General features: G+C 46.8%; 1 protein-coding gene across 3 annotated transcripts in view; it reads left to right on the top strand.

The window, feature by feature from the left end:
* SRGAP2 (SLIT-ROBO Rho GTPase activating protein 2) overlaps positions 1-12,388 on the top strand; it is a gene marked incomplete at both ends in the record, with an annotated part of 86,780 nt that overhangs the window by 22,958 nt on the left and 51,434 nt on the right. For all 3 annotated transcript variants that reach the window (XM_080358134.1, XM_080358133.1, XM_080358132.1), the window contains one exon: positions 6,043-6,235. In XM_080358134.1, the coding sequence (XP_080214260.1) occupies positions 6,043-6,235 (193 nt within the window). The remainder of the gene's footprint in view (positions 1-6,042; positions 6,236-12,388) is intronic.

Here is a 12,388-nt window from a genome sequence, read left to right as displayed (position 1 = left end):
CAAATGACTTGAGTGTATTACGTTTATCAGGGGTTTTGTGCCCGCTGTGCATTAGGTGCTGAATGAGGATTTTGGTGCTGGGATTAGGGCACAGGGTCATTTCATCTGGATTCTGCTTTTAAACGTCGTCTTGGAAAAGTCAACAGCGTGGACTTGGGTTTTGATAATGGCAAAGGAAACTTCAATGGCAATTTCATTAGACACACATAAAGAAAATTAAAAAAATCTAAATATTTAATTTGAATTCTGCGCGGATTAAATGCCTCGGCAACTTTGTCAACGTGTTTAATTGCCTCATTTCGAGCCTTTGCTTCAAAGCTTTGCAGAACTGAACCTCGTGTTAGTTTGAAGTCTGAACTGCAGATGAGTGTTTTTCCTGGGGAAAACCAATGTAGTCGCTGCACTGAATGGGATTCCAGCTCAAGGATGCTTAGAAATAGAAAATGTTCATGGTACCGCTTGCCATGGTTGATACAGCTGCAATAAGGGCAAAAAACATCGACTGCCCTGCTGCTTCAAGTGACACTTTTGTCGTCGCCAGAAAAGCTGCTGGACTTGAGTAATTAGTGATGCAAATATATGATGGTTTAGGTATGAAAATAAGAGTGTCCTCGGTACTTCACTGAGACTCGCCCCCATTTGTGCTTTTAAGTATGTCTTGCATCCTCTTCTTTCATTTCACTAATGCAAAACTCCACTCATCTCACACCTCGAAATGATTTTATCAGACATTATTAGAAAGAGTTTCAGCAACTAACTCCCACAACTCTGTTTGTATATTTAAAACTGCAAAGGGATTCTTGTTGATGTGTATTACCCAGTGCTAATATTTCTCCAATGGGTAAGGAATATCCTGGTTTCTAATGAAAAATTTACCTTTTCCAGGGTTTGCAGTTTCTGCCAGGATTCCGAACCTCAATCTCCATCCTGGCTCTGGTGTTAAACAAAAGACTTTATTTCCTCCTCTTCTGTCATTTTCACTTCAAAGCCTCATTTTTAGATCACCAGGGAGATTTGGCCTTCCTGGCCACATGGGCCAGACCATGGTCACCCTGCTGTCCCCAGGACCCCCAGGTCCCTTTCCCCTACACTGCTCTCTAATGGATCATTCCCCAACTTATACTGGAACCTGGGGCTGTTCCTGCCCAGATTCAAGACTCCACACTTGCCCTTGTTCTATTTCATTACATTTTTCCCTGCCCAGCTCTCCAGCCTGTCCAGGTCTCTGATGGCAGCACAGCCTCCAGTGTCAGCCACTCCTCCAGTTTGGTGTCATCAGCAAACCTACTGACAGTCACTCTATTCCCTCGTCCAAATAGTTGTTGAATATATTGAATAATACAGGCCCCAGTACTGCCCCCTGAGGCACTGCGCTAGATACTGGCCTCAACTGGACTCTGCCCCATTGACCATGGGCTCGTGTTAGCGCTGTGCATGCAACTTACTGCTTGGTGACTTCCAGTCCTTCTGCGTAATTGTTTCTTATGTGCTGGGCCGGGGTCCTGCCAAGCCAGGGACAGCTGAAGGGTTTGAATCTGCTGGATTCAACCTTCCCGTGTGTGGTTTGACCCTATTTTGCTCTGATTTGTGCCATTGTCTTGAGCGTGTTCACGGGAGGGTCTGAGTTCGGCTCCGTGTGGGTGAGCAGATCGCGGTTCATTCTGGGCGGGTTGGTGGTTCTGGTTTTATCATCCCACTCCTTTCCCAAGCCTGTCATCTCTTTATACAGCGTGGCGTTTAGGACGGGGTGGGAACGTCTTGAGAAAACCGCGGTGCAGATCCACGGAGATGCAGCCAGATATCGAAAAGCAGCTTGTGTCAGCTCCCAGTGCTTTGTGCTCTTGCAGGCTTGTGGTTCACTGTGTTCCAGTTAAAATAGTCAAAGCTCATCGGTAGGAAGAGTTAAACCCCAGCCTGGGAGATGCTCTTCACGTTGCTCAGAGCATGAGTGATAACAAGGCAAGGAGGTCGCTTGGGCTGAGTCTATCCTGGTGCGTTACCACCAAAGAATGCACAAAGAATACAGAAAACTCTTTGTTTTCTTATTCCATCTTCAGTTTATAGGATCCTTAAACCTAAACCCATCATTTTGGTAAGTTCCTTTTCATAAGCCGAACGCTGCGAGGTGCAGCTCCGGTCAGACGTGTGTGTGTCCACGTGGGTGATGGTTTTAGGATAGCGCGGATTCTTTCCAGGAGCTTTGTAGGAAACGTTTGCTGTTTGGTGTAGTTTGAGAAGCCGCCGCTATTCAGGAATGCTCCATAATTGCACCACAGGTCCTATAATCTGCTCAAAAGAAGAGGAAAAAATCAGTCTTTAAGGATTACCTACTAATTTCATCTGCTGCACCCTCCCCAAGATTGTAGAGTAGGAGCGTTTTGGGACCGTGGGATTCTCATGTAAACAGCCACCCATGTAATTTAAACTAACAGACTTTTACAAGCAGGAACAATCAATTCATGAAGATCATCCAAATATAAGCAGGTATGGGGGTAGTTTATAATATAGCGTGTTAATATATAGCGTATCTCTTAGCTTGCCTGTGATGTAAACTACTGGTGATCACCTTTCCCTGGAAGTATTAGAGGAATCATCGCTTAAATACCAGAAGTTTATTCGAGGACAATTACCTTTATGATAATGCGTTATCGTTTGTGCCGATCCATACTTTATGTGCTTCAACGTTTGAAAAAGAAAAGAGAAAAGGCAAATAGATTGCAAAGGTTGACAATGATAAATATGACTAAAATACAGAAGGTAGAAGATCCTTCCTTACCATTTGAAGTCATTAAAACCCAGACGTGCCCGCTGAGCTCTACAGGGAATGTTGGAAAGGTGGTTGCAAAAAGGGTAGAAGTAAAATTGTGCAACTGTCTGGCGTTATACAATTCTCTGTCCCTCTGTGACCTGGGTGACTTGACGGTCTGGTGGTGGAAGTGAGTAAATGCTTTGTTTTAAATGGATGGAAAGCTCTTCTATTGCTACTAGGGATGTTTTAATGATGTAGTTTTTCAGCCACGTGAGCTTGCAATACAATAGAAAGGATTCCTTTTGGTGTTTACAGCGGCTGTTAACCTAATAACCCGTGTAAATTAACAGATGCGAAGACAGTGAATTCAAAATTAAAGTGGGTGTTGTGAGCGCAGCCATTAAAAGGTGCCGTGTAACGGGGTGACCTGTGGCTATAGCACATGCAACCTCAGACTCTGCTCTTGGAGTAAGTCGGAAAAATAAAATACCTTGAGCGTGTGTAAGCAATGGGAAAACAAGCAGACACTTCATACTCTAGAAAGCCCGGTAAGCCTCAGGAAATTCCTGCATTCTTGGTTTTTGTGCCGTGGCGGAGCCCCGTGCGGTGTGTTTGATGAGCAGGGTCGCCCTTGTTCAGCCCAGCGCCCGGAGCTGAATTGCTGATTGTTGCCCATCAGCTGTCGCCGCTCCCCCCGAACACACTGGGGTTATTTATAAAGAAAAAGCGCTGATATCACGTTTCTTACTAAAGGAAAACGCTCCTTGTTCTTGCTGTTGAGAGCTGCACGTGAAGGATCCGCCTTGAAAACCAGCAGCTTGGTTGTAATTTTAATACGAAAATCCACGTGTTCTGCTGATCTTTTAGTCTTTGAGAACTGCTGGTTTTTTTGGAAGTGGTCTCCTGGGTCTCTGTTTTTTCTGGTTTCTCGGTTGAGAATGTGACTGGTGCCGAAATTCATAGTTTGCTGGGTTGTTGCCCTTGTAAAACATCCATCGATCGTAGCACACGGAAGGAAGAAACACGGAATGCGGGGTGGGCAGCCACACCACGACCTGTCCGAGCTGCGTCTTATTTCCTATTCCAATCTTCTTTTTAAACTTGGTGCCTACTGTTCATCCATCCTAATAGCACAACCCACTTTTCCTGAAATATAACACCATGCAGATGAGCAGCCCGTGAATGCACATACACATCCTATTTGAGGAGGATATTTGCCGCATTTGAACTCTGTGCCCCGTTCTTTATCTGCTTAGCAGAGAATACCAGGCTGGTTCAGGTATTTTCTTCTCGTGGTGCCTTTTTCCTGGGTGCAGACACCAAGCCACAGTTTATTACAATTAACCTATTCACTCAATGACTTCTGGAAAGGCGTTTGGAAGTTGGGAGCATCTCTTGTGTTGGAGGAGAAGACGCAAAGGGAAGAAGAGCTTTTGCCTCGAAGGACGTTCTTGCTTGAATGCCAGACCGTTGGGTTAAAAACAGAGTCATTGCAGCAAGGAAACCCCACGTTAATGTGCTTTCTGGTACGATTATCAGCTGTTTGTTATAGGAATCGTAACAACAAAGGCAGAGCGGGGCTATCAGGTTTACGTTGCACGGGACTAAACCCACCGCAAGCTTTGCAAATCCATTGGTAGTTTTGTAGCTGGGGACTGAGCCGAATGGAGGAGATGTGGATTGCATATGGTGAGCATCGAGCAGCAAATTTGAAATAAGCATCAGTAGAACTGATGTATCTGAGTGTTTGTTTGTTCCCCGTGCCCCTACTAATCCTGAAATACTGTTGCTAGCTGGAACTGAGCAACAACAAAGACAGACCTGCCAGGAACGCAATGATCAGGTTTTACCTGATGCTGCTTGCACCTCCCTGCGCTAATCAAGCTCATCTTCAAGCTTGAAACGCAAAATGTTAGTATTTTGAGGGGGGTAAACCTAACTGGGAGCTGCCTTTGTATACACATGGTTTGGGTTTCCCTAAAATAAAGATACGTGTGAATCCTGGAGCCCTGAAACTGTTCTCGCAGATGTGAACGCAATGTGAAACGCGGCAAGAGTGAAGCGCTCGCAGCTGCAGATGGTGCTGAGGAGACCGAGTTATAATCCCCGGAATTATCAGTGGTGTAGTTGATTAAAACCAAATTGCGTTTGGGAAATGATCTTTTCACCCGTCTTCTGTTGCGGTGACGAAATTGCGGGTGCAGTGCATAGACATGAACAAAGCCGGAGACCTGAATGTTCCTTATTTTATTACTCCTTGTGAATTTGGGTCAGAAAACCTGTTGGAAGAACAGCAAAACCAGCCAAGCAATAGTAGGCACCTCTAGAGTTCGAGTGCTCAAAGATCCTTAGATGAAAGCACGTATTTTATTGTTTCCATGTGGAGTTTATTGCCCGTGTAAAAGCCGAATACCCTTTACTCGCTGCATCACTGAATATTTCTGCGTTTTTAGACTGATGGGTTCATTTCTGCTGTATTTTCCTGCCCTGTTTGACATTTCACCGCTCTGTCCCTCCAATTCAGAAACAGTAAGATAAGGTGAACATGGCTGTGGCTTAAAGGGCTAATGCAAGAACATTTCATATTTATAAAATGCTTGAAAAATAGATACTGTCAGTCACCGTTATGCATCATAATAGTAATAACAACACCTATATCTGTCTGCTTTGTGGCTCCTTTTGGCGTAGATATGTTACTTGCAGGTATTTTAAAAGGCAAGCTAGCCTTTCTGGAGGTCATTCCCTGATGGGAGGCGCTGTCCTGTTGCCTCTCGCTATCTGTTCCGATGGCTTGGTTTATAATGAGGGCTGCACAGCCGGGGAATCGGGGACTAACTGATTAATCCCAATTTGGTGCCTTTTGGGAATGCCTCAGTGTGTACAATATCGTGTTTCTGCATCAGGAGGAGCCTGCAAAGGAATTTGATAGAAATGCCCCCAAGTGATTTTCTGAGCTGCTGTGGGGTATTGCAGCATTTGGTCCTTTTTCCAGACAGAGATTCAGTGCATTTTTAGGCAGTGGCAGCTCCTTTTTGACGCCAAAAATGCGCTTGATTCCCATAACGGACACGCTGTTCAGCAATAAAGCTTCACTTGGAAATCTCGGCGCCGGATCGCGGGGTTTTGGGTGGTTTTTCCTGCGCAATCACCATCGTTTTCTCTCCGCAGCTACAGTTAATCATAACGAAGCTTTGCTGCTGTATTATAAATGAGGGAATGTATTTTAAGCTGTATTTCACTGGAGAATTTTGATGGGGATTTTGTTTGATCTGGGGTGCTTTTCTCTGTTGCAGAGATCCGTGCGCAGTTGGTAGAGCAGCTGAAATGCCTTGACCAGCAGTGCGAGCTCCGCGTCCAGTTGCTGCAGGACCTGCAGGATTTCTTCCGCAAGAAGGCAGAGATTGAGATGGATTACTCAAGGAATTTGGAGAAGTTGGCTGAGAGATTCCTGGCTAAAACTAGGAGCACCAAAGACCAGCAATTCAAGTAAAGTATTGACCTTTTTGGTTTTGCCCTTTATTTTTTTTTTTGTTTCTCCTGCGGTCGCAAGGTTAGGAACGCGCAAAGAGCTGATGTAGTGAATGTAGGTGTTGTTATTTTGTACTTGAGGCTTTATAAAGTTGCACCTGGACAAAACTGACATGCCAGAAGGCTGTGCTGCCATCAGAGACCTGGACAGGCTGGAGAGCTGGGCGGGGAAAATTTAATATATATAACAAGGGAAAGTGTAGAGTCTTGAATCTGGGCAGGAACAACCCCAGGTTCCAGTATAAGTTGGGGAATGACCTATTAGAGAGCAGCGTAGGGGAAAGGGACCTAGGGGTCCTGGGGACAGCAGGGTGACCATGAGCCAGCACTGGGCCCTTGTGGCCAGGAAGCCAATGGGACCTGGGGTGGGTTAGAAGGGGGTGGTCAGTAGGTCAGAGAGGTTCTGCTGCCCCTCTGCTCTGCCCTGGGGAGACCACACCTGGAATCTTGTGTCCAGTTGTGGCCCCTCAGTTCCAGCAGGACAGGGAACTGCTGGAGAGAGTCCAGTGCAACCACCAAGATGCTGCAGGGAGTGGAGCATCTCCCGTGTGAGGAAAGGCTGAGGGAGCTGGGGCTCTGGAGCTGGACAAGAGGACACTGAGGGGGGACTCATTCATGGGGATCAATATGGAAAGGGGGAGTGTCAGCAGGATGGAGCCAGGCTCTTCTGGTGACAACCAGGGACAGGACAAGGGGCAATGGGTGCAAACTGGAACACAGGAGGTTCCACTTAAATTTGAGAAGAAACTTGTTTGGGGTGAGGGTGTCAGAGCCTGGCCCAGGCTGCCCAGGGGGGTTGTGGAGTCTCCTTCTGTGCAGACATTCCAACCCGCCTGGACACCTTCCTGTGTAACCTCATCTGGGTGTTCCTGCTCCATGGGGGGATTGCACTGGATGAGCTTTCCAGGTCCCTTCCGATCCCTGACATTCTGTGTGTGTGAAATATTGTAGCTATTGAGCAGTGCCTCAATGGGACAGGTGCCGATAAAAAATATCGACACATAAAGTTTTCACTTAAATATCTGAATTAAACGGCCATGCTTTTCTGGCCAAGCCCCGGGGCATTGCCTGAAATACCCTGAAACCTGGTGCTGAGCATCCGCTTCACTTCGCTTTGCAGAGAAGGGTTGATGATGCTCATTGAGGAAGAGATTCCAGTTATAGTTACCTCTCCCCAACCTTGTTCTGTCTGAACGCTGTAACTTGGCTGGTGTCTTTTCTGGAGCCACCAAAGCTGTAATGTCATTTGGAAGTCCCCAAAAGGCGATTTGATCAAAGCCAACCCTCAGATCCCTCCTCCGAAGGCGCCGGGATTACACGACTTGGAGACGAGCGCAGCCGGGCGGCTGCTCTGTAATTGCCCAGTTCTGACCCTATAAATATACAGTAATAACATATTCTTCCGATAACATGATAATTATGTCGGAAGGCACCGTATCATTCAGTGACTGCTTCCCATGTCACTTGCTGCTTTTAGATCTCATAACACGTTGTCAAGGAGGAAATCTGTCAGGCAGCAACCCTGTAATTTGCATGTGCTTTCATACTCAATAGCCATCGTGTAATTGCCCGCCTGCTCCCAATGTGTTCATTTAGGGGAATGTTGTCAATGGCAGGAGACTTCGCTCTGACCCTTGAAATTGGATTGTGTGGCTTCCCCTACCGTCCATCTCCAAGCTGGTAAAAGGAAAGAGCGACACGCCGGGTTGTATTTCTAACAAAGGCGGTTTAATTTTTGAGCTGTGATGGCGTTTGAGCTGGTCAGACGGCTCCGTTTGCCATAGGGGTTTGGAAATGTAGGCGGTTGGGTCTCGCCAGCAAAGTGTGTGTAGCTGGGGATGGACCACAAGGTGCTCGCACATCGCTGGTTTGAAACCAGCGTCACCGGAGCATCTTCAAACGATCCGCAGAGGTAGGTGTGTGTTGTTCTCGTTTTGCATCTCTGAAGAAGGGGAACAGATTGGTTTAGCCAAGGTGACATACGAGTCGGTGACAGTTGGATGTATCCCAGGTTTTGCTTGCTGTTAACTGCTCTGCCGTGACTGTTAGACCTCGCTTTGCCTGTTCTCTTTGAAAAGGTGTTTTTTTCAATTAGGACAGGCTATTAAAGAGAATAATATCGAATGTGTATCTTTGGTAAGCCTTCTTCAGTACCCTTGCACATGATGTAAGGACTGGAGGGGGGGGGAAATGCATTTCACAGCCCAAGTCTTATAATTCCTATGTTTAGGAGAGCTCGTTGGTCACAAGTATGGTAAAATCACCTTCCATCCTCATCCTCGGAGGAAGGCTCTGTCCTGCACACATGAAACCCAGGGACTTTCAACTCCGGTTCTCTTACTGCATGTGAGTTTTGTCCTGAAGGCGTTTGCCTGTTCAAATAATTGCTTAGAACAGAAAAACTTGGAGTGATTCCTTTCACGGGAGAAATTGGAAAGAAAGAAAAAAAAAAGGGAAGAAAAAGAATGAAAAGCCAGCGCTATTTTAAGGCCATGTTTGAAATCAGAATCATCTTTGGAAGCAGGACGCCGAGTAGCGATTGTCAGCTGGAGAGCTGGATGTGCCGGGGATCCCAGCGTGCGGCTCAGACGCTCCCTGGCAGCCTTCGCCGAGCAGGACAAGCTGCAGGATCATTCTGGCAACCTCCAGGCTGAGCCCTTGTAAACACCAGCTGTTCATAGCTGGGATCTCTGGGAAGCGAAGGGCAGCGTGTTGTCCGTGCTTGTAATTCTCGGGATTGATGCTGAACGCTGAGCAGTGTCAGGACGACTTGAAGGGGAAATCGAACACTTACAGGAATGAGCAGCTTACAGAGAAATTCAGCTTTTGTTTGCTAAACAGGGAGATGATTTCTTTGAAGGTGAGATGGTCCAGGCTGTGAGAGACGTGTTGGCAAAAGCACTTGTGTCGGTTGCGTTACTCTTGTTGTTTTAATTGATAAATATTATCATAGGGTATTTTGGCCTGTGGTTCTCTTTGATGGAGCCAAGTCCTGAACAGTATTTTCACTTTCAAATAACAACATTTGGAAGGTTTCTTTTTTTCCTTCATTTATTCAGTGACCTCACTGCAGCCAGAGCTGAGGATACATCACCAGCAAAAATGGATGTAAAACCCTCGGCCGGCTCTTTGATTCTGTTTGGATGATACCAGCAGCGCAAATACCGCACTGCACAGGCTGGGGTGACAGTGGCTGCTCTTACAGATCACAAAATTCAAACAGGTTTGAAAAATTTGACGCAGAAATGATTCTACACGTGCTCCAGCCTTTGGTCGAGCGCTGATGGTTCGCAGGGCGGACCTGACGATTGCACAGGTCTGAAAATACCGGATCTCGAGCACTATTTTGGGATGTACCAGGTGTGGAAATGGCTGTTGCAAACCTCTAGGAAACATCCCGAATATTTGCGGAGGAACAGGAAACTTCAGTTTTGCATTTACCACCAGGACAGTTGCTTTAAAAGCCACAGTTTGCAGCAAGGATGGTTGGAGAAGTTTTCTGTTCACGCAAATGATGGGATGTGTTGATTTAAATGTTTCTCCCTTTCTAGCTAAGTCATATTTTCATCCTCATCTGACTCATTCCTTCATCTCGTGTCCCATATGGAAACCAAATATTCCTATTTCTGGTTTGTGGGTGTGGTTTATTTTATTTTCATTCTGATGTGGGGGGAGGAGGTTGTTATTTAAGCCATTTTTCTGTCTTGCTCCGGATGAGGTTCCCCTCAGTGCCCACCCGAGTGTCCCCAGCCTTTGTCGCTCTCTCCCGCTTGACTTAAAGCAGATAAATCTTGGATTGTGGGCGATTTCCTTGTATGAATGAGTAATTTAATTAAGAAGAAGGACTCAATCTTCCCTTCTGATCTTTTGAGACTGACTGAAAGCTTTGAAGTGGAAGTTGCGCAGGACCCGATCAAGATAACACCCAAGAAACCGCAGAGCTTCATACTTTGTGGTTCCTAAAAAATCTGTGCACAACTTCCCCTTCCTGCTCCCGAGCAGCCCGGGCGCTGTGATCTGCTGTAATTTAGGCTTAACCTAAATAAACTCTCCAGGTTCTTTATCATCACACGATCTTTAAATGAGTATAAATAGCGCTTGAAATAAACCTGGATCTTGGCATCTTCTTCCTCTTCTCCTCGTGGGAGGAGTTTGAGTTAAACAGTTGTTGGGAATGTGAAATCACTGGCACTTTGGGGAAGTTCATATCCAGATCCAAAAGTTTTTGGGGTTGATCTCATCAATTTTACTTCTTAAGGGTTAAATAGTGAGTCCGTTCGTTCTGCAGAGTCTGTGGAAATCCAGCTCACTCTTGGTTATACCCACTGGTCCCTGTTGCGTGTTTTAATTCCCTTTTTCATCTCTTCTCGCGTGGTGACACGAAACTGGAGCGGGATGTATTCACCAGCCCCTTGGAGAGCAGAAATGGTTAATGAAAATCGCAATTTGCTTCCCTGCCATCTGCTTGTGGTTATGATGGAAAAGGGCCTGTTGTAAACAGTTGTACAACTTCTGCTCCGTGTTGGGAAAACTGTTGCCGTGTTCCACCCCAGAAAATGCTGCGTTTTTAGAGGCGCTTTAACAGTTAAACGTGTGTAGTTCTAAAGGCTACTTGGAAGGTTGGAAGCAAGCAGTGCCCTCTTTTCTCTTTAATTTCTGTCTTAAGGCTTGCTTTTATCTCTCTTTTTGCCAGCACTAGGAGAATTGTCGCTAGCAAATAATGGAGAGCTTTTTGTCTCGCTTCCTCTCAAAACCTTGCCGTGAAAACATTGAACCCATACAGAAGCGAGACCGTTTGCACAAGGTACCAAGGGGGTTAGGGAAGCCAGCGGATGCCAAGAAATTAAAGGAATTTAAACGCAAAAACCCTACGGTCGAGCGCAGGGTGATGGTCCCGCTGGCGGGTTTGGAAGCGCGTGGGGTTGTGATGGTTTTTTATTCCCCCCCTTTCATGTGTAACCACACGGAGTGTGTCAACAACCCATCTGGCGCCATTAGACACCAGCGGCTTCGCTCGCCGAGGCTGTTCACGGGCTGGTGGTATTTGTGCTATGCGGCGCCTCCAAATAGCTCGGGGGGTTGTGGTGGGACAGCTGGGGATTGTCCAGTGAACTGTTGCATCTCTCTTGGATGCCGTTTGATTTCATTTTCTTCGGAAAGCGAAGCCCTCGTGCTGCTTCCCGGTGTCTTGGCCGTAGTTGTAACCCCTGGTCCATGTCACTCGTGGCTCTTCCAAACTGCCCCAGGTGATGTTGGACTGAGTGGGGACATCCATGGCCAGCTACCCAGTTCACCCAAAAATAAGACAGGGTCTTATATTAATTTTCCTCCAAAAGATGCATTAAGGCTTTTTTTCCTGGGGATGCCTTATTTTTCCATGAACAACAATCTACATTTATTCTTGAACAAAAAGAAACCCAACACTTATTCAAATATAGTCATGGCAGTACATTCTGGAACATCGTCATAACTCTCCAAACCCTGAATTCCATTGGGAATTTCTTATGACTCTATTGGCTTTAGAACCATTGACCCCAATTTCTCCTGTCCAGCAATGGTGAAATGGGAAAGGAACCTGGGGGTCCTGGGGACAGCAGGGTGACCATGAGCCAGCACTGGGCCCTTGTGGCCAGGAAGCCAATGGGACCTGGGGTGGGTTAGAAGGGGGTGGTCAGTAGGTCAGAGAGGTTCTGCTGCCCCTCTGCTCTGCCCTGGGGAGACCACACCTGGAATCTTGTGTCCAGCTGTGGCCCCTCAGTTCCAGCAGGACAGGGAACTGCTGCAGAGAGTCCAGCGCAGCCACCAAGATGCTGAAGGGAGTGGAGCATCTCCCGTGTGAGGAAAGGCTGAGGGAGCTGGGGCTCTGGAGCTGGACAAGAGGACACTGAGGGGGGACTCATTCATGTTTACAGATATCTAAAGGATGGGTGTCAGGAGGATGGAGCCAGGCTCTTCTCGGTGACAACCAGTGACAGGACAAGGGGCAATGGGTGCAAACTGGAACACAGGAGGTTCCACTTAAATGTGAGAAGAAACTTGTTCCCGGTGAGGGTGGCAGAGCCTGGCCCAGGCTGCCCAGGGGGTTGTGGAGTCTCCTTCTGTGCAGACATT

The sequence above is a fragment of the Nesoenas mayeri genome, assembly GCF_963082525.1.
Source record: "Nesoenas mayeri genome assembly, chromosome: 23".
NCBI lineage: Eukaryota > Metazoa > Chordata > Aves > Columbiformes > Columbidae > Nesoenas > Nesoenas mayeri.
Note: the sequence above shows the minus strand (reverse complement) of the source record. Positions and strands in the feature narration are given on the sequence as shown.